General features: G+C 41.7%; 1 protein-coding gene across 1 annotated transcript; it reads right to left on the bottom strand.

The window, feature by feature from the left end:
* Positions 1–150: 150 nt before the first annotated feature.
* On the bottom strand, positions 151–19,802 carry LOC103458956 (NACHT, LRR and PYD domains-containing protein 3-like). Its single transcript, XM_008400111.2, has 11 exons — positions 19,276–19,802; positions 17,431–17,558; positions 7,386–7,511; positions 6,509–6,634; positions 5,914–6,007; positions 5,542–5,764; positions 3,651–5,445; positions 2,427–2,600; positions 1,864–2,037; positions 1,181–1,227; positions 151–1,021 (listed from the first exon to the last, which is right to left on the bottom strand). The coding sequence occupies exons 2-11, from the start codon at positions 17,517–17,519 to the stop codon at positions 456–458; spliced, it is 3,414 nt and encodes a 1,137-aa protein (XP_008398333.2). The 5' UTR covers positions 17,520–17,558; positions 19,276–19,802; the 3' UTR covers positions 151–455.
* Positions 19,803–23,348: the final 3,546 nt, after the last annotated feature.

The raw sequence follows: 23,348 nt of genomic DNA, 5'->3' as shown, positions 1-23,348 counted from the left end.
AGAGAACCATCATCCTACCAAACATGTTCAAATAGTCATTCAAGGTCAAACATCAGTTTCAAGCAGAGCAAATATTTATATTTCAAAAATATCTTATTACACAAAAAAGCAACAAAGAAAAACCAAAAAGTAATGATGCGTGTAAACATGTTGTGACAGAGGAATTATACTTTTTATTCAACAAAATCTAGATGTAGTCGAGTTTCATGCCATTGATCTCTCACAATTACAATTTATAGCACTTGTATTACAGAATACACAGTTATACCTGCAGTTATAATCATGTCTTATTTGTACAAATGAAACAAGGACATGTCAGTCAGGCACTGATCTTTGAAAGATGAACTAAGGATTTTGAGAAATGACTTTTGCAGGCAATTCATGTTATTTTGCTTTTTGTACAAATAGTTTTGGAAATGATTTGAGAAATTAAGGAAAGTGGAGATTTTTTGTTCTTAACAAAGACACACTGAGGATCCAGGCCAGACTGTAAATCCAGGATAAAGAGTTTCCTTTAATGTGGTGTTGAAGGTATGAAGGTGGGTCAGTTTTCCAGATAACACTTTGTAGAATGACAGGATCCCAGCATCACAGTCCACATACACTCCTACTTTCTTAGATACAGAGAAGGAGGAGGTCATGAAGGATAATAAAGCATGTGGGGATGAAGATGAGATGCATGTCTTCTTGTTATTGTGCCAGACAGAATAACCACGACGATCAGAACACTCCAGACTCCAGGACTCATCATTCCATCCAAATGCAGAGTTTTCATTGTTTTCTTTCCTTTCAGTGCTTCTGTAACTCAATGATACAAAAACAGTCCCACTCCACTTGACTTCCCAGTAACAACGACCACTCAGACCTTCTGAACACAGAAGCTGAGGCCAGAGACCTTCAAATCTGTCTGGATGATCAGGATATGCATTTTTCACCTCCACCTTTTCCACATTCTTGTTGTTTTTAGAGAGTTGAAGTTCTTGGTGTACAGTGTTTGTATCGATTGTGAGTTGACAGGAATCTGATGGAGAGAATGAATGAACACAATTAAGGATCATTTACTGACACCTCAAAACAAGATGACTTCTGGAGATGTAAAACTGTGAAGATGGTTCACCAAGTGCTGCTTTTTAAGTACAAAATGTAAGTATGCTTTTAATCAAATTTAAAGTACACTTACATTTCCTCAGACCTGGTGTCAACCACTCATCTCCAGCAGGCTCCCACCTGAAAGGAGGAGGAGGTCAGACCATCAGTCTCTAGTTTCAGCATGAAAACATAGAAATGGCATAAATATCTAAAAGATTTCTCTGCTGTCAGAGGAACAGTCCAATACCTCTTGTCATGGGGGCATTCCAGCTCAGTTTGAACTCATTGTTGACAGTGAAGTTTGATTGTTTTTATTCAGCTTCTCTAACTAGTTTACATGGAGATAAATATGACAACGGAACAATACACTGTGGTTTTGAAGGTTCATTATTTGGACCCTACATGCATAAGTTAAACATTCTTTAATGACATTTGAGTTGTTTGGCATTTAGAAAACCTGGTGTACCAGTTGTATCTAAATGCAGCTTGTGAAACTGCTAGAAACATTTCTTATAAATTTAACATCAGTTACGTCTGATGTTAATCTTCTTTTGCATACAGCTAATCCAAAAATGACACATGAGACGAATAGAAAGAAAATTTTTTAAATACCAAAATCTAGGCTTACTGAAGTGTGTTTAACAACTGCTTAAAGGTTATTTTTCAACAAGGTACTAATCCTGCGAACAAGTCTTGTTCTATATTACATACATAATCTTAGATCTTCTTTTTCTCTCAGACAGACAGATATTACTGTTGAGTGTTTCTCCTTACCTGAGTGTCTCGAGTTTCCAATGTGGATCTTTCAGTACAGCTGACAGTTCCCTCACTCCTGAGTCTCCTGGATTATTGTACCTCAGATCCAGCTCTTTGAGATGAGAGTTGCTGGAGCTCAGTGCTGATGCCAGAGAAGAACAGACTTCTTCTGTGATCAAACAGCCCGACAGGCTGCAGACACACGATACAGAGCCATTTCATTCAAAGCCTAAGTTATTTTCCATTATACTTTTGGAAACAATAGAAGAGCAAAACATGCTTTGTTGGTAAATTCTGCTGAAACAACACAATAAACTGAAAATATATTGATTCAATGATACTTTAATGCAGCTGGAATAAGTGACATCCAGTACAAGGAATGGCGGCTTTTAGGGTTGCAAGGAATAAGATAAACTTTGGTCTTTTAGCCTCAGTGAATCTAGAACGTAAATAATATTGTGTAAATTGTTATTCATAGAGGGGAAAAGGGAAATAAAAATTCAAAATGTGACAATAATTTTTAGAACGGACTTAAGCCCAGCGGGTGTAACATTTGTAAGAAAGCATCACTGATGACTGACCTGAGAATTTCAAGTTTGCAGCTAGGATTCTTCAGTCCAGCAGATATAAGCATCACTCCTGAGTCCTTCAGGTCGTTGTTACTTAGGTCCAGCTCTCTGAGACTGGAGGACTGGGAGCTAATAAGTGAGGACAAAGCTTCACAGCTTGTCTCTGTGAGAGTACAGCCACTCAGCCTAAAAGAAACATAACAGTTAAAGTGAAGCAAAAACAGCTTTGACAAAGTTCATTCACAAGCGTTTAAAAAACAACTATGTTTTATGCATAGTATCTAATTTCTTAACATTTATTTTGTAATAATGTTTAATCAGATTGAAGTTATTTTAACTTCAGTGACATAAACAGGTTATTCCTAACCTTCTCTACATATTATATCTACAACACAATTTTCAAGTTAAGATATGTTTTCTATAGTAGTTGTTACTATAGAAAACAACTATAGAGCATTTACGGTACTAGCTCTACCGTAAATGCTCTACTGCATTTACGGTAGAGCTAGTACAGTAATCCCCGTTCAATACAGGACGTAATTTTTTTTTTTTTTACGTCTTGTATTAAATACCAAGTTTTTCCCAACAATGCCCTGTCTTTCAAACTGCAGGTTTACTATTGAATCTTAATTTCTAAAATTAGAATGGGAGGAAGGCCTTCCGGTTATCTGACAGCTCTTTGTGGAACCACTCTCTGTTAGCTTAATGTTTTTCAAACAAAGCTGCCCCTGTAGTTACTATAAGGAGACTGTAAGAAAATGTTGAAGACCATACTGACCACCTTTCATTTTCATTAACTGTATTCTATTGATACTTTAACCATTTATTCAGGATTGCAAAACACTTAGTTTCCCTTTGTTATTGCCTCCAATGAGTTATTTTAAGACCACTGTTTTGTTCTGCATTTTTGTCTTGTTCTATAAAGCCTCTGTTATAGCAGATGGTGTTGTATAGACTGATATTGGTTTCATTGTACAATTTTTCCTCTGAAAATGTAATAGTTTCTCTCCATTGACTTAATGTCTTGATCAGTGAGTGCTAACTCTCAAGACTCAAAGCAATCGTCTGGCTGCTTTTAGATGGCAAACTTTTTTTATTTAAATGTCCTGTTAGGATCAACTGCATTTTGCTGTTGTGAGTAGATTTAATAGGATGGTTCTAATTTGTGCTATTATTAAAGTTAATTAAGCTGAATAGAAACTGGTAATATTTGATAATCCTCAGTACTGTACTCACAAAGCTTTATCAGAGGCATTGACCACTGGCAACATCTTCAGAAGAACCTCATCAGAAGCAGAATATTTCTTCAGGTCAAACACATCCAGATCTTTTCCCGAAGACAGTAAGATGAAGACCAGAGCTGACCACTGAGCAGGAGACAGATTATCTGTGGAGAGACTCCCAGAGCTCAGGGACTGTTGGATGTCCTCCACTAGAGAACGATCGTTCAGTTCATTCAGACAGTGAAACAGATTGATGCTTTTCTCTGCAGACAGATTTTCTTTGATTTTCTCCTTGATATAGTTGATGGTTTCATGGTTGGCTAGTGGATTACTTCCTGCCTGTGACAGCAGGCCTGTCAAGAGAGCTTGATTGGTCTGCAGAGAAAGGCCCTGAAGAAAGCGGAGGAACAAGTCGAGATGTCCATTTGGACTCTGTAAGGCCTGGTCGATTGCACTCTGGTGAAGATATTCTAAATGAGGTTTGTTAACTAACTTAGACCAAAGCGAGGTGCTGTGATTCTTTCTCATCAGGTTGACACCAGAGTTGATGAAGGTCAGATGAACATGAAGAGCAGCTAGAAACTCCTGAACACTCAGATGTACAAAGCAGAACACCTTGTCCTGGTACAGCCCTTTCTCTTCCTTAAATATCTCTGTGAAAACTCCTGAGTACACGGAGGCTGCTCTGATTTCTATGCCACATGCTGCAAGGTCTGCTTCATAGAAGATCAGGTTTCCTTTCTGCAGTTGATCAAAAGCCAGTTTTCCCAGAGACTTAATTATTTTTCTGCTCTCTGAACTCCAGTGTGAATCTGTCTCAGCTCCTCCATCAAACTTGACTTTCTTAACCTTGGTCTGAACCACTAAAAAGTGGATGTACATCTCAGTCAGGGTGCTGGGCAGCTCTCCTCCCTCTTTGGTCTCCAACACATCCTCCAGAACTGTAGCAGTGATCCAGCAGAAGACTGGGATGTGGCACATGATGTGGAGACTCTGTGATGTCTTAATGTGGGTGATGATCCTCTTGGCCTGCTCCTCATCTCTGAACCTCTTCCTGAAGTACTCCTCTTTCTGTGGGTCACTGAACCCTCTGACCTCTGTTACCATGCCAATGCACTCAGGAGGGATCTGACTGGCTGCTGCAGGTCTTGTAGTTATCCAGAGGCGGGCAGAAGGAAGCAGTTTCCCCCTGATAAGGTTTGTCAGCAGAACATCCACTGAGGCAGACTGTGTGACATCAGTCAGGATCTCCTTGTTGAGAAAGTCCAGAGAAAGTCGACACTCATCCAGGCCATCAAGGACAAACAGAACCTGGAGAGGTTCCAACTGGCTGATTTGTTTAGTTTCAGTAAAGAAGTGATGAACAAGTTCCACCAGGCTGAAGTTTTTGTCCTTCAGCAGATTTAACTCTCTGAATGTGAATGGAAATATAAACTGGACATCCTGGTTTGTTTTATCTTCAGCCCAGTCGAGCGCAAACTTCTGTGTTAGGACTGTTTTCCCAATGCCAGCCACTCCCTGTGTCATCACTGTTCTGATTGGTTCAACTCTTCCAGGTGGGAGTTTAAAAATATCTTCTTGTCTGATTGTTGTTTCTGATTTTTGTGGCTTCCTGGACACTGTTTCAATCTGTCTGACTTCATGTTCTATATTGACCTCTCTACTTCCTCCCTCTGTGATGTAGAGCTCAGTGTAGATCTGATTTAGAAAAGTTGGGTTTCCTGCTTTAGCAATCCCCTCAAACACACACTGGAACTTCTTCTTCAGAGATGATTTAAGGTTGCGTTGGAGAATTGTGCCAGAAAATTCTAAAATACAAATTAAATCAGATATCAAAAGTGTCAGTTTAACATATAAACCTATTATTTATTCAATATGGTAAATCTTTACATAAATCCTTTTACTTCTCTGCAGGTTGTCAGCCAGCTCCCCCTGCTCCATCTTCCTCATGAAGTGCAGTATGATATTATATAAGGCCTCCTTGTTTTTCCACTGTTCTTCATCGTGACCCACCATGTTCTCATCATCACTCTGATTCTTTAAGCATTCTGAGTTTTCTGATGTCAAAACCTTTTGGATATTCTTCATCTCATTCTTTACAAAAATGATGATGTTTTCCTGCAGTAGCTGTTGCAGAGTATTATTAGAATGATACATAAGACTGGTATAATTGAGGAAAACAGCAGATTTATGTTGAACATACTTAGTCTTACAGTTAGTCTACAGTGTGAATACTAGTGTAATAAGAGCAGATGAGAAGCAAAACATGTACACACCATAAATATGGAGTCCAGCTGTGTTTGATAGCACGGGACAGACTCATCAGCGGAAACATCTGAATTCTTCTGGTCCTCATTATACATATTTTTTCTGTTAGAAATATTAAGCATTTGTTATTATAATGAGGTAGAATTTTATTCTCCTCTTATATATAATGAATACACACAAATACATAAAAGAGCTTGCTAAGCATAAGTGATTGCTGCAAAGTCAGCCAACTGGCATTTTAAACTTAAATTGATTCTGCATTTATGACTGATTGAATGAAACTGATATGAAATATTTTTGGATATGAACTGTTTTGTCTTGTAAAATAAGATTACATTTAAACTGTTACAATTTTAAAATATGACTAGTTAATGAGCCTCAAAATGGAACAGTGACCTTATAGTAACGTTTGTTCTTTTCACTTTGACTATGGAAAATGTTCAACACACACATATCACTAGAACAGGCAGAAAGAACACTGCTGCATTCTTAATATGAGGAGACAGTGATAACCACTGTTCCACGGTCCTGCCATTGAAAACAATGTGGATTTGTTTAAAAGATGTTTGAATAAAAAGCTTTACACATTAACATACATCTCACCTCTCTGATGGAGAATGATGGTCAGAGTTAAAGTTGATAAAAAAGTTATGTGACTTGTTGCTCTTGAAGGACACATATTTTGGTTCACGTCTATGTTCAACTTCAGATTCATTTTCCTGATCTCCCCTGATGTAAAAAAATATTAAAACATAGCACACACGCAGTTTCCAAAAAAATGCAAAACATAAGGTCAAATAAAAATGTTAATCTACAGATACAAATTACAAATTACACACATAAATAACAATTGACAGTTTTTCATAACAGTCTGTTCAGGCAAATATATTGAATATATCTAAAATACAAATAAAAACCGAATATTTTAGAATCGGCTTTGAGGGCCAAGATTGTGCCTTAAACAAGGAATTAGATTTTTTTTCACAGCATACATATACTAGGTATAAATATTTAAATATTAAAATGAACAAATATTAGGTATATAACAATTTAATGAAATAAGCATATTTGCAAATGTTCTTTTTGAAGCATTGATTAACTGTCACTCAGTTATACTTAGAGCAAATCATGAGTCTCACTGCAAATGTGTTCTACGTTTTAACTCCTTCCTCACTTTTCCCATGCATTTTCATTAATGGGGAATACTTAGATAGCTCAAGTCTGCAGCAACCAATTAATTTCACTACACAGTGCAGAATCAATTTTTCTGGATTCCGTTTCTTGTTCTGTATTCTGTCCTGTCCACTAAGGACCTTCTGGTTCTGATAAAACCCTTTCATGCAAATTCCTTTCAAATCCAGATTTTCACATGTCCATAATCTGCTTAGCTGCTTCTAGACTGTTGGCAATCTTTACTGTTCTGTATCTGAGAGTTGACTGACCCAGATTATATGGTTTCAACAGTTAGGAAACAGTTTACCTCTTTGTTGGAGGATGATGGTCAGAGTTAAAGTTGATATAAAAGTTATTTGACTTGTTGCTCTTGAAGGACACATGTTTTGCGTCACCTCTATGTTCAACTTCAGATTCATTTTCTTGATCTCCCCTGATAGAAAAGAATATTAAAACATAGCATATAACATGTAGTTTCCAAAAAATGCAAACATTTAAAAAAACTTAAAATAAAAATATTAATCTACAGACAATATTATCCAAATTATGCACATCAATAACAAACGATAGTTCCTCAAACAATATGTCCAGGTGTAGCAAGTCTGTAAAAAAAGTATATTTCACCTCAAATCCATTGTCACTATATATGTATATTTGTTTGTCTTAGTTTCTGAATTGTATTTTCTTTTCTTTTATTTTCTTGCTTCCTGTTTGGCGTCATATCCTGTGAGTTCCCGCTGCTCTCCTCAGTTCGCGCTGAGCTGCGCTGGGGAGAGGTAAGTGTATAAAGTTGTTTTCTGTTTATGTGTAAAAAATATTCAAAATGTTGTTAAAAGTATGTTCACTAAGCTCACAACTTGTTATATTTTGTTGTTAAATTGTTTTATGTGTAGCGCAGCATTTGATTTGAACAGTGAAAGTTGTGGCTATTGAGCAGATTATTTCTGTTGAGTTTTATTTTAATTGTTTTGACATTTTACTTTATTATTTGTTGACCTCAAGTTTTAGTTGGTTTTGGAGCATTCCTACCCCAGTTCGCGCAGAGCTGTGCTGGGGAGAGGTCTGTGTGGCGAGGCCGGAGCCTGGGAACTGCTGTGCTAAATGCATTTTTATTTTTGAACAGAATAAACCTTCCTTCCTGCTACAAAACACCGTGGGTCCTCGACTGCTGGTTTCTTTCTTCACCCACACACACAACGCAGAGTACATGCAACAGATGAGTCGGATGGAAGCGGCTACACAGGCAAATGTATTAAATGTATGTAATATACAAAGAATGCCGAAATATTTCAGATTGAGCTATGTGGGGTAAGATTGTATCCTTAAACAAGAAATATGACTTTGGGTGCGTTCACACTGCAGCCTGAAGTGACCCAATTCCGATTTTTTTGACGTAATGCGACCTGTATCCGATCTTTTCATGGCAATGTGAACAGCACAAGTCAGATTCTTTTTCGAATGTGACCCATATCCGATATGTATCCGATTCAAATGCGACCTAACGTCCTGGCCGCATTCATCCAAACTGAACGGTACTGATTCTCAACAAATCTGACTATTCTGCGTCCTGATACGCGCAAGTGGGAAGAAAAACAACAACCATGACGGACTACATGATGATTAAGTTGTTAATATGTTGCTCTGGCCGGATAACAACTTCAAATGTGTAAGCTAAGCTCGACCGTTAGTCTCCGTGTTTACTTCCGCAAACACTTGAGCACTACTTCTTTTTATGGCAGTTGGCAGAACACTGAGAACGCTGATGCTATTGCGCCCTCTAGTGCGCATGCGGGACACTTTCAGGCCGTTTGCCCATTTACACTGCAGAACACATACAGGTCACATTTACTGGCAAGTGTGAACGACCCCGGCAAAAAAATCGGAATTGCCAAAAAATCGGAATTGGGTCACTTCAGGCTGCAGTGTGAACGCACCCAAAATGTTCTGGAACAACCGGGACTATATCGTCTTGGAGTCCAAGGGGCACAAGATGCAACTTTCGAAGGTTGCCACAGCAACCCTTCAAGTATGCACAGAGGTGGAGCGGCGTTCCTTGAGCTATTCCTGGAACCTCGAGAAGTACCGTGACCATGGGATGGCGTGGATGGAGAAGGTACTTCAGAGGGTTGCAGAGAAAGTCCAAGGCGCCCTCCACCTCAATGTACTTACCTTTTCCAGCTGTATCGGCATGATAATGAACGGGGATTATGTCGATTACAAGCAACTTCCGACCCTCTGCAGGAACTAAGTCCTGCCAGCCAGGCACTCCTCCAAAAATGGAAAATCCTCTCCCAGTTCAACTTACCTAGTTTTCAACTTAAGGGAAGTTGAACGAGGATTTTCCATAGGGTAGGGTTAGGGAGAAAGGGTCGATTCTGTTCCCTGAAGAAAACAGGAGCTGCACGGTCCTTCCTTCCCCACGTTCCATCAAAACGTGTGTGGTTAGGGGGACGTTCTTTGTGTACATAGTGTACAACTTGCCAATCATTCTGTGGCCACATGTCTCAATGTCTGTTTTTATTCGTTTGTGCCCCGGTAGGCTTTATTACTTTTATATATATATATATATATAAAAAAAAAAAAAATTCCCTTCTCACCCTGGTCTGTTTCATCCTCTGAGCTCGGGTCCTCTACCAGAGGCCTGGGAGCTTGAGGGTTCTGCGCAGTATCTTGGCTGTGCCTAGAACTGCACATTTCTGGACTGAGATGTCTGATGTTGTTCCTGGGATCTGTTTGAGCCACTGCTCCAGTTTGGGGGTGACTGCCCCGAGGGCCCCGATGACCCAAATAAGCATGACATGCCGGCTCAGACGTCGCCCGGTCAAACAAGGTCTGCGTCAGGTGCTGGGGGACCAGAGCACCCTGATGAAAAGTGGGCTACTGGAACAATATATATATATATATATATATATATATATATATATATATATATATATATATACTGCTCAAAAAATAAAGGGATCACTTAAACTACACAATATAACTCCAAGTAAATCAAACTTCTGTGAAATCAAACTGTCCACTTAGGAAGCAACACTGATTGACCAGACGAGGGTCCCTGTTGTCAATCATTGTTGCTTCCTAAGTGGACAGTTTGATTTCACAGAAGTTTGATTTACTTGGAGTTATATTGTGTTGTTTAAGTGTTCCCTTTATTTTTTTGAGCAGTGTATATAATCTGTATATATATATTATTGTTATATTTGAATTATGCTTTTCTGATTTTTTTTATTTTTTAGAAATTCTTTTAGAAGAAAAAAATGAAATGAAAATGAAATAAAATTGGCAAAAAAAATTTTTTTGAAAACAATTGTTGGATTCACTCCTCCCTTTCCACTATGGGGCTCTATAGTTGCTCTGTATTGGTACATGGATTAATGTGTAGAAGAAGGAAACGAACGGCGGACCAGTTGTGTACGTAGGTTGCCTAGCAACCACACTAACAAGCCGAACCTGCCATAAATTTACATCTTACCAATCTTACCAATGTTCATGAGTGTTGCCCAATGTGGTGAGTCATATATTAATGCTGTAAAGCTATGTTTAAGTTTGTGTCCTTTGAATATTGCAAATTAAGTATTAACGTTTTGTTTGTCTTTTTTTAACGTTATTTACAGTTTAACCGGCATGTCCGCGTAAAGCACTCGGCAATAAAAAGAACAGTTACAACATCAACAGCTACCTTAGTGTGTACAACGCGGCGTTTTGACTGTAATAAGTCTTCCTCAGGCAAAGGCACACAAGAAAATTGCAATTGTTTGTTTTTAATGTTGTGGCTGCACTGCTGTGGCTCACAAGAGTTCTTATTGCACATTACAGACGGCTTTATAAAACATACGCCTTCTTCACGTACCATCTGAGGAAATCCTCTGAGCAGCTAACCGAGAGCTTATTAGGTAACTATAATGACAACATAAAATAACAAACCAAATACACCGGGGACCAATGTCACGACGCTTAACAGAACAATCATGTTTATCACATATCAGTTTTCATCTTAAACTCGAACCAACCTGTTTTAACAGGAAAAAAACGAGTGAGCCACAGGAGTTGCTGTGCTGGCTCTCATCCAATGGAGGGGAGCTTCCTCGACACCAAAATGCTGCACCGTCAGTCCCGTAAGGGCTCGCTTCTGCCATCTAGCGGCGCATTTGTGTTATTGCGTGACATTGCTCCAATATTTCAAAACAGGGTCAAATCCTAAACTAAAATCACAATTTAATCCAACAAATGTGACCACACTTTGTGGGGGTCACACAAACACCGCAGTAAACTCCTGAGGCACATAGGGTGGCTGACAGCTGTTAACCAGTCTACAGTTCGTACACCAATCTGCATTCACTTACATACATTGTCCTCCTTCTTCTGACATACATTGTTTTTTCTGAGTGTTGGTCAGAAAAAACAATGTTATTCCACTTGGAATAACTGAATACTGTTGATCTGGAAGGCTCAACGGCATGTTGCTGTAAAGCCAGGTTTACGTTAGGCAAAGAATAGGCAAAGAATGGCACAGTCCATCTCTGCAGAAACTCTCAGCCTGAGATGTAACAAATCCACTCACAAAAGAGTTCTTATTGCTCTTTTGTGGGCAATAAGAACTCAAAAAAGTTCTTAATGTCGCCAGAAAGAATGTCTCTTTCTGGCAGACATTAGCCAGAAAGAGAATCAGAATTGGTGGCTTCCTAGGCACCAGTTGGGTAACATGTTCACTCGTTTCCCCTTTTTCTGTTTTCTGGCACAAACCTTTCTTTTGACCATTGGTCCTGGCACCCTGTTGTGCCAGTCCATTGTCCTCGAGAGCCGCTGTCTCCCAAGTGTGAATTTCAGCTTTGGTGATATTTTACCAGCTGAACTGTCTCCACTGACCGTCAGCTTAACCGAGCTGCATTCAGCCGTAAAGTTTGTTTTTATTCAAACTTCAGCAGTTTTCTAGTTGTTCTGCTGAGGTAGTGACATCAATTTGTGACATCACGCAATTTGATGTCACAAAGAGCGATGCACAAAAAGCTCCACTCTTGAATTCTACCTGATAACCGTTGCAGAACCTGGAGAGAAAGGAGAAGGATTGTAGAGACTGGAAAAGATTTGCACAGACTGAAAGGACAAACTATGAGTCAAAGCAGCAAGAATTCATCTTTTGATTCTGAGGAAGAAAAAGACCAAGATTTGATAGGAGGAGAGAAACAGAAGCTCCGAGACATCATGGAGGAAGTCGAAAGGATGTCATTTGAGAACAATTTACTCAGAAAAGCAAATGAGGAATTAAAAATTGGAGTTTTAAACCTGGAAGAAGAAGCATTTCAAAAAGATAAACTAATTCAGGAGAATGATGAGGTATTTAAAAATCTGGTTGAAATAAACAGAACATTAGAAGAGGATAATGCCACCATGGTGAAGAAAAACAAAGACATTGACAAGGAAATTGCTGTCCTGGAGCAGAAATTCAGGGATCTGGAACAGGACAACGCCATCCTTAAGCTACAAACAAACACTATGGAGGAGGAAAACAAATTTTATACGAAGGAAGTCTCAGACTTGAGGCAGGAAGGGAGGGTTCTTCTGGATCAGGCAAACCCTGAGAAAACAAACACCACGCTCAAGGAGAAAAACAACGCCCTGAAGGAGGAAAACACCGCCCTGAAGGAGGAAAACACCGCCCTGAAGGAGAAAAACATCGCCCTGGAGAATAAAACCACCGCCCTGCAGCAGGAAAACTCTGTCTTTGAGCAGGCAAACCACCTCTTGGAGAAGGACAACAAAAAATTGGAGCGTTATGTAGAAAAGATGAACAAAAGGCTGAAGGAATTAGGGGAACAGGAAAAAAGGCAGCCATCTGATGACGAAACCCACAAAGACAGCCAGTGGGTTTCAGAACAGCCAGAGAAGAAGCCACATCTATTCAGACGTGCGATCGGAGGCATCTGCAATACATTTCTGAAAATGTATCAAACAGGCACTCTAAGGTATTGGATAGAAAGATGGTACTTCTAAATAAAGAAGTGAACCTCGAGGGGTTCATAGCAAGTCCTGTTTTTCTCCGGGCTGGCCTCTGGGGTTCATAGAGAGTCCTGTTGGTCTCCCGGCCTGCTTTCATGGCTTGGTAGCGAGTCCTGTTGGTCTTCGGGCTGACCTCTAGGGTTCATAGAGAGTCCTGTTGGTCTCCCGGCTGACCTAGGGTTCATAGCGAGTCCTGTTTTTCTCCGGGCTGGCCGCTAGGGTTCATAGAGAGTCCTGTTGGTCTCCCAGCCTGCTATCATGGCTTGGTAGCGAGTTCTGTTGGTCTTCGGGTTGACCTCTAGGGTTCATAGAGAGTCCTGTTGGTCTCCCGGCTGACCTAGGGTTCATAGCAAGTCCTGTTTTTCTCCGGGCTGGCCTCTAGGGTTCATAGAGAGTCCTGTTGGTCTCCCGGCCTGCTTTCATGGCTTGGTAGCGAGTCCTGTTGGTCTTCGGGCTGACCTCTAGGGTTCATAGAGAGTCCTGTTGGTCTCCCGGCTGACCTAGGGTTCATAGCGAGTCCTGTTTTTCTCCGGGCTGGCCTCTAGGGTTCATAGAGAGTCCTGTTGGTCTCCCAGTCTGCTATCATGGCTTGGTAGCGAGTCCTGTTGGTCTTCGGGCTGACCTCTAGGGTTCATAGAGAGTCCTGTTGGTCTCCCGGCTGACCTAGGGTTCATAGCAAGTCCTGTTTTTCTCCGGGCTGGCCTCTAGGGTTCATAGAGAGTCCTGTTGGTCTCCCGGCCTGCTTTCATGGCTTGGTAGCGAGTCCTGTTGGTCTTCGGGCTGACCTCTAGGGTTCATAGAGAGTCCTGTTGGTCTCCCGGCTGACCTAGGGTTCATAGCAAGTCCTGTTTTTCTCCGGGCTGGCCTCTGGGGTTCATAGAGAGTCCTGTTGGTCTCCTGGCCTGCTTTCATGGCTTGGTAGCGAGTCCTGTTGGTCTTCGGGCTGACCTCTAGGGTTCATAGAGAGTCCTGTTGGTCTCCCGGCTGACCTAGGGTTCATAGCGAGTCCTGTTTTTCTCCGGGCTGGCCTCTAGGGTTCATAGAGAGTCCTGTTGGTCTCCCAGCCTGCTATCACGGCTTGGTAGCGAGTCCTGTTGGTCTTCGGGCTGACCTCTAGGGTTCATAGAGAGTCCTGTTGGTCTCCCGGCTGACCTAGGGTTCATAGCAAGTCCTGTTTTTCTCCGGGCTGGCCTCTAGGGTTCATAGAGAGTCCTGTTGGTCTCCCGGCCTGCTTTCATGGCTTGGTAGCGAGTCCTGTTGGTCTTCGGGCTGACCTCTAGGGTTCATAGAGAGTCCTGTTGGTCTCCCGGCTGACCTAGGGTTCATAGCGAGTCCTGTTTTTCTCCGGGCTGGCCTCTAGGGTTCATAGAGAGTCCTGTTGGTCTCCCAGCCTGCTATCATGGCTTGGTAGCGAGTCCTGTTGGTCTTCGGGTTGACCTCTAGGGTTCATAGAGAGTCCTGTTGGTCTCCCGGCTGACCTAGGGTTCATAGCAAGTCCTGTTTTTCTCCGGGCTGGCCTCTAGGGTTCATAGAGAGTCCTGTTGGTCTCCCGGCCTGCTTTCATGGCTTGGTAGCGAGTCCTGTTGGTCTTCGGGCTGACCTCTAGGGTTCATAGAGAGTCCTGTTGGTCTCCCGGCTGACCTAGGGTTCATAGCGAGTCCTGTTTTTCTCCGGGCTGGCCTCTAGGGTTCATAGAGAGTCCTGTTGGTCTCCCAGCCTGCTATCATGGCTTGGTAGCGAGTCCTGTTGGTCTTCGGGCTGATCTCTAGGGTTCATAGAGAGTCCTGTTGGTCTCCCGGCTGACCTAGGGTTCATAGCAAGTCCTGTTTTTCTCCGGGCTGGCCTCTAGGGTTCATAGAGAGTCCTGTTGGTCTCCCGGCCTGCTTTCATGGCTTGGTAGAGAGTCCTGTTGGTCTTCGGGCTGACCTCTAGGGTTCATAGAGAGTCCTGTTGGTCTCCCGGCTGACCTAGGGTTCATAGCAAGTCCTGTTTTTCTCCGGGCTGGCCTCTAGGGTTCATAGAGAGTCCTGTTGGTCTCCCGGCCTGCTTTCATGGCTTGGTAGCGAGTCCTGTTGGTCTTCGGGCTGACCTCTAGGGTTCATAGAGAGTCCTGTTGGTCTCCCGGCTGACCTAGGGTTCATAGCAAGTCCTGTTTTTCTCCGGGCTGGCCTCTAGGGTTCATAGAGAGTCCTGTTGGTCTCCCGGCCTGCTTTCATGGCTTGGTAGCGAGTCCTGTTGGTCTTCGGGCTGACCTCTAGGGTTCATAGAGAGTCCTGTTGGTCTCCCGGCTGACCTAGGGTTCATAGCAAGTCCTGTTTTTCTCCGGGCTGGCCTCTAGGGTTCATAGAGAGTCCTGTTGGTCTCCCGGCCTGCTTTCATGGCTTGGTAGCGAGTCCTGTTGGTCTTCGGGCTGACCTCTAGGGTTCATAGAGAGTCCTGTTGGTCTCCCGGCTGACCTAGGGTTCATAGCAAGTCCTGTTTTTCTCCGGGCTGGCCTCTAGGGTTCATAGAGAGTCCTGTTGGTCTCCCGGCCTGCTTTCATGGCTTGGTAGCGAGTCCTGTTGGTCTTCGGGCTGACCTCTAGGGTTCATAGAGAGTCCTGTTGGTCTCCCGGCTGACCTAGGGTTCATAGCAAGTCCTGTTTTTCTCCGGGCTGGCTTCTAGGGTTCATAGAGAGTCCTGTTGGTCTCCCGGCCTGCTTTCATGGCTTGGTAGCGAGTCCTGTTGGTCTTCGGGCTGACCTCTAGGGTTCATAGAGAGTCCTGTTGGTCTCCCGGCTGACCTAGGGTTCATAGCAAGTCCTGTTTTTCTCCGGGCTGGCTTCTAGGGTTCATAGAGAGTCCTGTTGGTCTCCCGGCCTGCTTTCATGGCTTGGTAGCGAGTCCTGTTGGTCTTCGGGCTGACCTCTAGGGTTCATAGAGAGTCCTGTTGGTCTCCCGGCTGACCTAGGGTTCATAGCAAGTCCTGTTTTTCTCCGGGCTGGCCTCTAGGGTTCATAGAGAGTCCTGTTGGTCTCCCGGCCTGCTTTCATGGCTTGGTAGCGAGTCCTGTTGGTTATCGGGCTGACTTCTAGGGTTCATAGAGAGTCCTGTTGGTCTCCCGGCTGACCTAGGGTTCATAGCAAGTCCTGTTTTTCTCCGGGCTGGCCTCTAGGGTTCATAGAGAGTCCTGTTGGTCTCCCGGCCTGCTTTCATGGCTTGGTAGCGAGTCCTGTTGGTCTTCGGGCTGACCTCTAGGGTTCATAGAGAGTCCTGTTGGTCTCCCGGCTGACCTAGGGTTCATAGCGAGTCCTGTTTTTCTCCAGGCTGGCCTCTAGGGTTCATAGAGAGTCCTGTTGGTCTCCCAGCCTGCTTTCATGGCTTGGTAGCGAGTCCTGTTGGTCTTCGGGCTGACCTCTAGGGTTCATAGAGAGTCCTGTTGGTCTCCCAGCTGACCTAGGGTTCATAGCGAGTCCTGTTTTTCTCCGGGCTGGCCTCTAGGGTTCATAGAGAGTCCTGTTGGTCTCCCGGCCTGCTTTCATGGCTTGGTAGCGAGTCCTGTTGGTCTTCGGGCTGACCTCTAGGGTTTATAGAGAGTCCTGTTGGTCTCCCGGCTGACCTAGGGTTCATAGCGAGTCCTGTTTTTCTCCAGGCTGGCCTCTAGGGTTCATAGAGAGTCCTGTTGGTCTCCCAGCCTGCTATCATGGCTTGGTAGCGAGTCCTGTTGGTCTTCGGGCTGACCTCTAGGGTTCATAGAGAGTCCTGTTGGTCTCCCGGCTGACCTAGGGTTCATAGCAAGTCCTGTTTTTCTCCGGGCTGGCCTCTAGGGTTCATAGAGAGTCCTGTTGGTCTCCCGGCCTGCTTTCATGGCTTGGTAGAGAGTCCTGTTGGTCTTCGGGCTGACCTCTAGGGTTCAAAGAGAGTCCTGTTGGTCTCCCGGCTGACCTCTAGGGTTCATAGCGAGTCCTGTTTCAGGTCGTTTGCCCGTTTACACTGCAGAACGCATACAGGTCGCATTTACTGGCAGTGTTAACGGCCCTGGCAAAAAAAATCGGAATTGCCAAAAAAATCGGAATTTGGTCACTTCAGGCTGCAGTGTGAAGGGTGCCTTTGACTGACCCAGTCAATATATCTGTATACTAATATCATAGTATACAGATATAGATATTTAAACTTTAAAATAATATTAGGTATATGCAATACTTGAATAAAATAAAGGATTTTTTTTTTTACACAAATGACGCTCTTTTTGAAGCAGTTTATCTTCAGGAACTCACAATGCAACCAGTTAAAGTATTTATTTTCTTCCAAGTTCTGGCCCTCAGACATTCACTTGACGAATCCACACAGTCTAAAGACAGTTGATAATCTGACCTCTGACAGTTGCCCAGGCTCTCCTGTTCCAAACACAAAGAGGTTTCAGTGGGAGAAACTCCCTCCTCTCTGTAATCACACTGATCCATGCTGCTGAATTCACATCCACATCAGCGACACAGCTTCATCTGCAGAAGGAACACAAATCACTTATCTGCACATCAACACTGTTCATCCTTTACAATAGTGGTCCCAAACCCCCGGGCCGCGAACCGGTACCGGGCCACGCAAGAAATAATTTAATATTTCTGTTTTATGGAGTTTGGAGGATCTTTTGAAAATCCTTTAACCGGATGCACTCGGTTATTTGCATGCCAACACTGAGCCCACAAGCAGCAAAATGAGTAAGAAACAGATCTCTTTGGAAAGTTTCTTTGCGAAGGGGAAAAGGCCCAGAGAAAAAACAGGAGAATGGATTTATCCCGGACCGGTAGGTGAGTCCCACATTACAAACCCGCTCTGGGTAGCATGCAGCGACCGGTGTTACGTCAATCCACATTTCCCCATCAGATACGGTTCCCCCTGCGTCTTCTTACCATTCCGCCCCGCCCACGCAGCAAAATATGTGCGTGCTCGTGATGAGCACTGAGAAAGCACAGGGCAATGCATTTTAATGCTCAATATTACCCATCAGATACCGTTCACCTTGTTTTACAGTGGGGGAACCCTATCTGATGGCCAATATTTCGCCCATCATATATCGTTCCCCTTGTTTTACAGCGGGGGAACCCTATCTGATGGCCATATTTCGCCCATCAGAAATATGGGTCAATATATCTGTGTTGCTTGTCAAGACTTTGCTTGTCAAGTCTTGACAAGCAAAAAAAAACACCTCTTCCTCTTTTTTTGTTTAATTTCAGCATAAAGCTGCAGTACGTAATTTATAGTAAAAGTATTTATTTTCTTCCAAGTTCTGATTATGGATTGAAAGTTTGGTATGACATAATCTCAGAGAAAAACAAATCATGCTCCTCTCCCATCTCCCAGTGCACCCAATCCTACCTAGACACAACCAATCAGAGGCAGGAGGCGGGTCTTAGCTGGTGCTGCTCATCTACGCCGGTTCTACAGCTTTTCCTCGTCGGCATATCCTGTTGCGAATGCTCTGACTAGTTAGCGTGGCAACCGATGACGGCTTTCAGTTGTTTCTCTGTTATTATTAGTTATTATTATTTAGTAGCGAGTAGATGAGATTGACTGACAGTCTCAAGACCCTGGAAATTGATCTTTTCACAGATTATTTGTCTCAAAACATTGTGACAGTTTCAGCAAATACTGTATGTCACCTACATTTATTTTCCATTTATTGCAAATAAAAGCAGAGCAAATAGTGACCGTTTCTCAATATCAGAAAAGGCAGCCTGCTGTTGCTGCTGTTGGCTTAAAAAACAGAAAGCATGATGATTTGGATTTCACTTCACAGTGTGAAAAAACATGACTTTTTATACAGTGTGGGTAAATTTCTGGTTTCAACAGTATTTACAAATGTCATTTCCTACCACATTGCTTCCTTTACTTGCTCTTTATGATGTGCACTGCTTGCAATGAGCAATTTTACTGCTGTCTATTGGTTGACTTTATGGATTTCCACTTTAAATTTATTCGTTTTAGGAGATGAGGCAAATCATAAATTAATTCTGGTAAAAAGTTACATAAAGTAGTAGTAGAGTTGTTCTGCAACTCTACTGTTGCCATATCTTTAACTTTTGAGAGACAGCTGACATGACTTTATATTATTTGACAAATGTCACATTATTATTTTTAGCTTAACAACCAACAGCATATTCAATAAATTCAGTTAAAATTCCTGATTTCCCAGTTCAATATATAATAAAGCAAACTTACAGTTTGTTCAGTCTTGACTGTTGAATAAGAAGGAGAAGAAACTCTTCATTTGAGATGTGAGTCAAGTAGACAGTGAAACAGGTGATTTGCTTACAGGAAATTTTTCTGAAGGTGGGCGGAGCATCAACGGGAATAGAAGAGGAAATTCTAGAGAAATATTTCTGCGTAGATAAAAGATGGTGAGCAGGGCTTAGCGTCTTGTTACCTAAAGAGGAAATTTAAACTGCACCACCAGTTCCTGCTACAGAAGGATAAATTGTATTTTCTTTCATAAAACTAGTATGTAGCTATTTGTATTTAAATATTAATATATTTAATTTTTTTCCTTTTGTGTGTAGTTTATTAAAAACATAATTGTTTTGTGTTTTGTTCTTATAGTTTCTGGTTGTTTAATTGACTTGATTCTGTTGATCAGCCATTAAATTTTTGTTAAGTCATCTATGCTTTGTAAAGTTGGGTGGTTTATTAAGTTGACTTTCTTTGCCTGAATTAAATTGTGTTTATTTGACCTCTTTTCAGAGCTCAACATAATTTGTTTTTGTTAAATATATCGTTTTGTGTTCAAATAAAAAATATATTTTTCCAATAATTCCTGTCATTCACCCTGCTTATCAAATGTATCCATCACAAACCTGTATGACAGTTTTTTCCATGTCATACACAATATTAAAGCTGGTTTGCACCCATTAAGTTGTGTGTATCATGAGTCACATCACGAATGTTAAATCTCAATGAACATTAAATTAATTATGTTACAGATCTTATTTTCAAAAACCAAGCAATTTTACAGTTTGTTCAAACAGTCCTGGTAGTTGAGAAAAGAAACTGTTCTCGCTGTGTGAGACTCAGTAACAGTCCTTTATAGCAGTGTTTTTCAACCTTTTTTGAGCCAAGGTACATTGTTTTAATTGTAAAAATCACGAGGCACACCACCAACCAGAAATGTAAACAAAGATACTCTGTAGCCGCCTATATTACATATATAGTCATTCTTATCAAAGTTTCTTGAATAGGAATCAAAATAAACATAAAAATTTATTTTTTCATATTTTACATTTCTTATTTCATATTGCACTTAACATGTCCACTTCAAAAATACACATGAACAGAGCCACAACACTGTCGTGTGTGATGTATGACTGTAGTAACATTCATGCATCACTAATTCTCTTGTTTTAATGTAAAATGCTCTGTAACTACTGCCATCTAGTGGTAAGAAAATTACATGATTACGCCGCTAGTCACAACTACAGCAGAGACACTCAAAGACGGCATTATTTGCAGATAATTAAATCGTTTTCAAAAAAAATCTTTTAAGACCAATTACCGTAGCACCATACTATAAACCGCACCTTCACATTTGTTTTAACCCCCCGGGAAACTTACATACATCCCCCGGGAAACTACAGCCCGATAGCCGTGGTACCGGTGGCATCTCTGGCAGCAGCGATACCAGAGAGCAGCTGGTATCTCTGCTGCTCTCGGTTTCCCATAAGGACCCAGCAGAGGGCAGCAGAGAGCTGCGTCCTAATAACTGCTGGACATATTAAGGACAGTGTTCTCCGTCTCCAAATCCGGTTTTGTTCACGCCGAGTTTACGTGCAGCGGCTCTACTTCCCTCCTGTGCTGCCAGATCGATACTCCTCAACTTAAAAGCTGCATCATATGAGTTTGAAAACATTTCTCCATCGCGCCTGCTGCTAGCATGGCTGCTAGCATGTGCTTGTTCTAAATTAAAATTAGCGCTTTCTTCTTTGATTTCCCATTTTGACTTCCAGTGATTCACTTCCTGCTAGAGAGCCCCCTGGTGGTTGAAGAAAAATCCACAGAAAAGCCACAGCGGGCTACAAGCTGCATGGTTCAAAGTGTAGGAAAAAAGTAGCAGCTTATAGTCCGAAAAATACGGACTATAAGTGAAATTGGATAATTTCCACGGCACACCTGACGATCACTCACGGTACACTAGTGTGCCGCGGCACAGTGGTTGAAAAACACTGCTTTATAGAACAGGACAGACTTTACAGGACTACGTCTGTCACAATGGAGGAACGTCAGGTGGGAGGAGCAGCAACAGGAACAGCAGAATGTCGAGCAACATTCCTGAAGTTGATCTGATGATGCAGCTGATGCAGTTGGCTTACTTAATCTCTTGACGTAGCTCAGTGTACAAAAGATTGTTAATTACTTGTTCCAGCCCTTTAGTTTGGTTTTCTTTATCTAGGTGTTTCATGTGTAGTGCCTTTTTCCTCCACTGGGTGGCTTCTTCTTCATACTTCACTTATGGACATGAGCATTCAGTGGGGCGGCTCTCAAGGCAGATTTGTTATTACCTCTTTACATCGTGTGCGTCCATTGAATGTCAGTGGTACTGTTGATGTCTAAGAGCTGTATTTGTATATTGTCTTGTCGAATGTTATGGTCGCTTAGTGTGGTTTGTTCGTATTATGTAGAGCTAGAGCTAACTGTTTAGGTTAAGCTAGTAAGCTCAGTTAATTAGACGCAGCTGTCGCTGCTGTTACAATTTCCGACCGAAATGCCGTGTTTCTCTTGTATGTTTTGTAGTGTTACGCTATTGTCGGTCGGATTGGTTGTTGTTTGCGTGGAGAGCATTTACAGACATATACTCATGGTTTGTATTTGTTTGTCTTTATAGGAAACCACACATACTCACAGCTACATACACACGCATACACCCAATACACACACAATCTCATCTACAAGCGCACCCCCTTGAATCCTGCCTGTTATGTGTATGGATGAAGCTGGAGGTATATTAAAGTCAAGTTAAGCCTAATTCTGGAATCGGACGTTCTCTCCTTCCAATAACTCACCTCAACATATATAATAGCTGTCCTAACCCGACGCCTGGAGTGATTGCTTATCCACAATAAAACCAGTTTCAGTCTTTAATACACTCAGCATTCATTTTTTGTAAATATTTTTTGAACTAAAACAATAATAATAAAAAGAATACTTTCTGTGACTCCTGCTGCATCTCACAAATTAATCACAATTATATTTCTCCTGTTTATGAAACATTTGACCTTTAATTAAAACATCTTTGTCATGATCTGTAAGTGTTAAAACTTTTGTCTTCAATCATGTTTCTGTTTTGATTGTTTGTTTGCTTATTTACTCAGCTCTTGCCATTTTAGTTAGTTCATTGTATTAGTTCATTTTTTCTTGCTTTGGACTTGTTTCCTTAGATTACTGTTTCTTTAAGTTTATTGTTTTGGTTAGTCTTAGATTCTATCGTTTCTACTAACTCAACTTTTTCCTTTCAACCTGTCAGGCTGCTCTTTCCAGCTGTTCTCTATTTTCTCATCTCTCATCTGCTTCAGCTTTCCCTCCAGGTTTTCCTTCTTTCTTGATTAGATCTTATGCTTTTCTGTTTCCTGTCACACTGTTGGATTGTTCCAATTTTCCATGGTGTCTGGTTTTCTGTAAGTCTTTCATTCTTCTTTTTATTAAACATTATCACCATGAGACTCCCCCTCTTCAACCTCCATTTTGGTCTGACTCCCACACACAATTAGTAGCTTCAGGAAAAAAACTTCCACCACTGTCAGGAGATCTGTTGTATGGAAGTACATTTAAGGATCACACTTCTGGAAGTTGAGACTTCAGTGGCCAAATGATTTCTTCACAGGTAACCAGCTCAGTAAACATATTAAGAATTCAGTCAATAGTTCTTCTACAGAAGCAACATCTGCACTTCATTCTTAGCATTTTATAAACTACATAGATATGGTTCTGTCCCAACTTCAATGTCTTCATTAAACCCTCCCTGCTCAAACCAGGCTGCATCTGCCAAGTGCTTTTATTAATTTGAATAATATCTCCCCTGTTTCATGAAAGACTTGATCTTTAAAACATATTTGTCATGATTGATGATTCATAGGTGTTAGAAGTTTTATGTTTTGATCATTTCTTTATTTAGCTCTTGCCATTTTGTTCCTCGTGTTCATTTATTCTTGATTTGAGCATCTTTACTGAAATTACTGTTTCTCTTTAGTGTTTTGGTTAGTCTTAGATTCAGTTTTTCATCCTTCAGATAAGTTAGCTTTGTTTTA

This window comes from Poecilia reticulata, chromosome 22, assembly GCF_904066995.2.
Source record: "Poecilia reticulata chromosome 22, P_reticulata-male-v2, whole genome shotgun sequence".
Lineage (NCBI taxonomy): Eukaryota > Metazoa > Chordata > Actinopteri > Cyprinodontiformes > Poeciliidae > Poecilia > Poecilia reticulata.
This window is presented reverse-complemented; position numbering and strand designations above follow the sequence as displayed.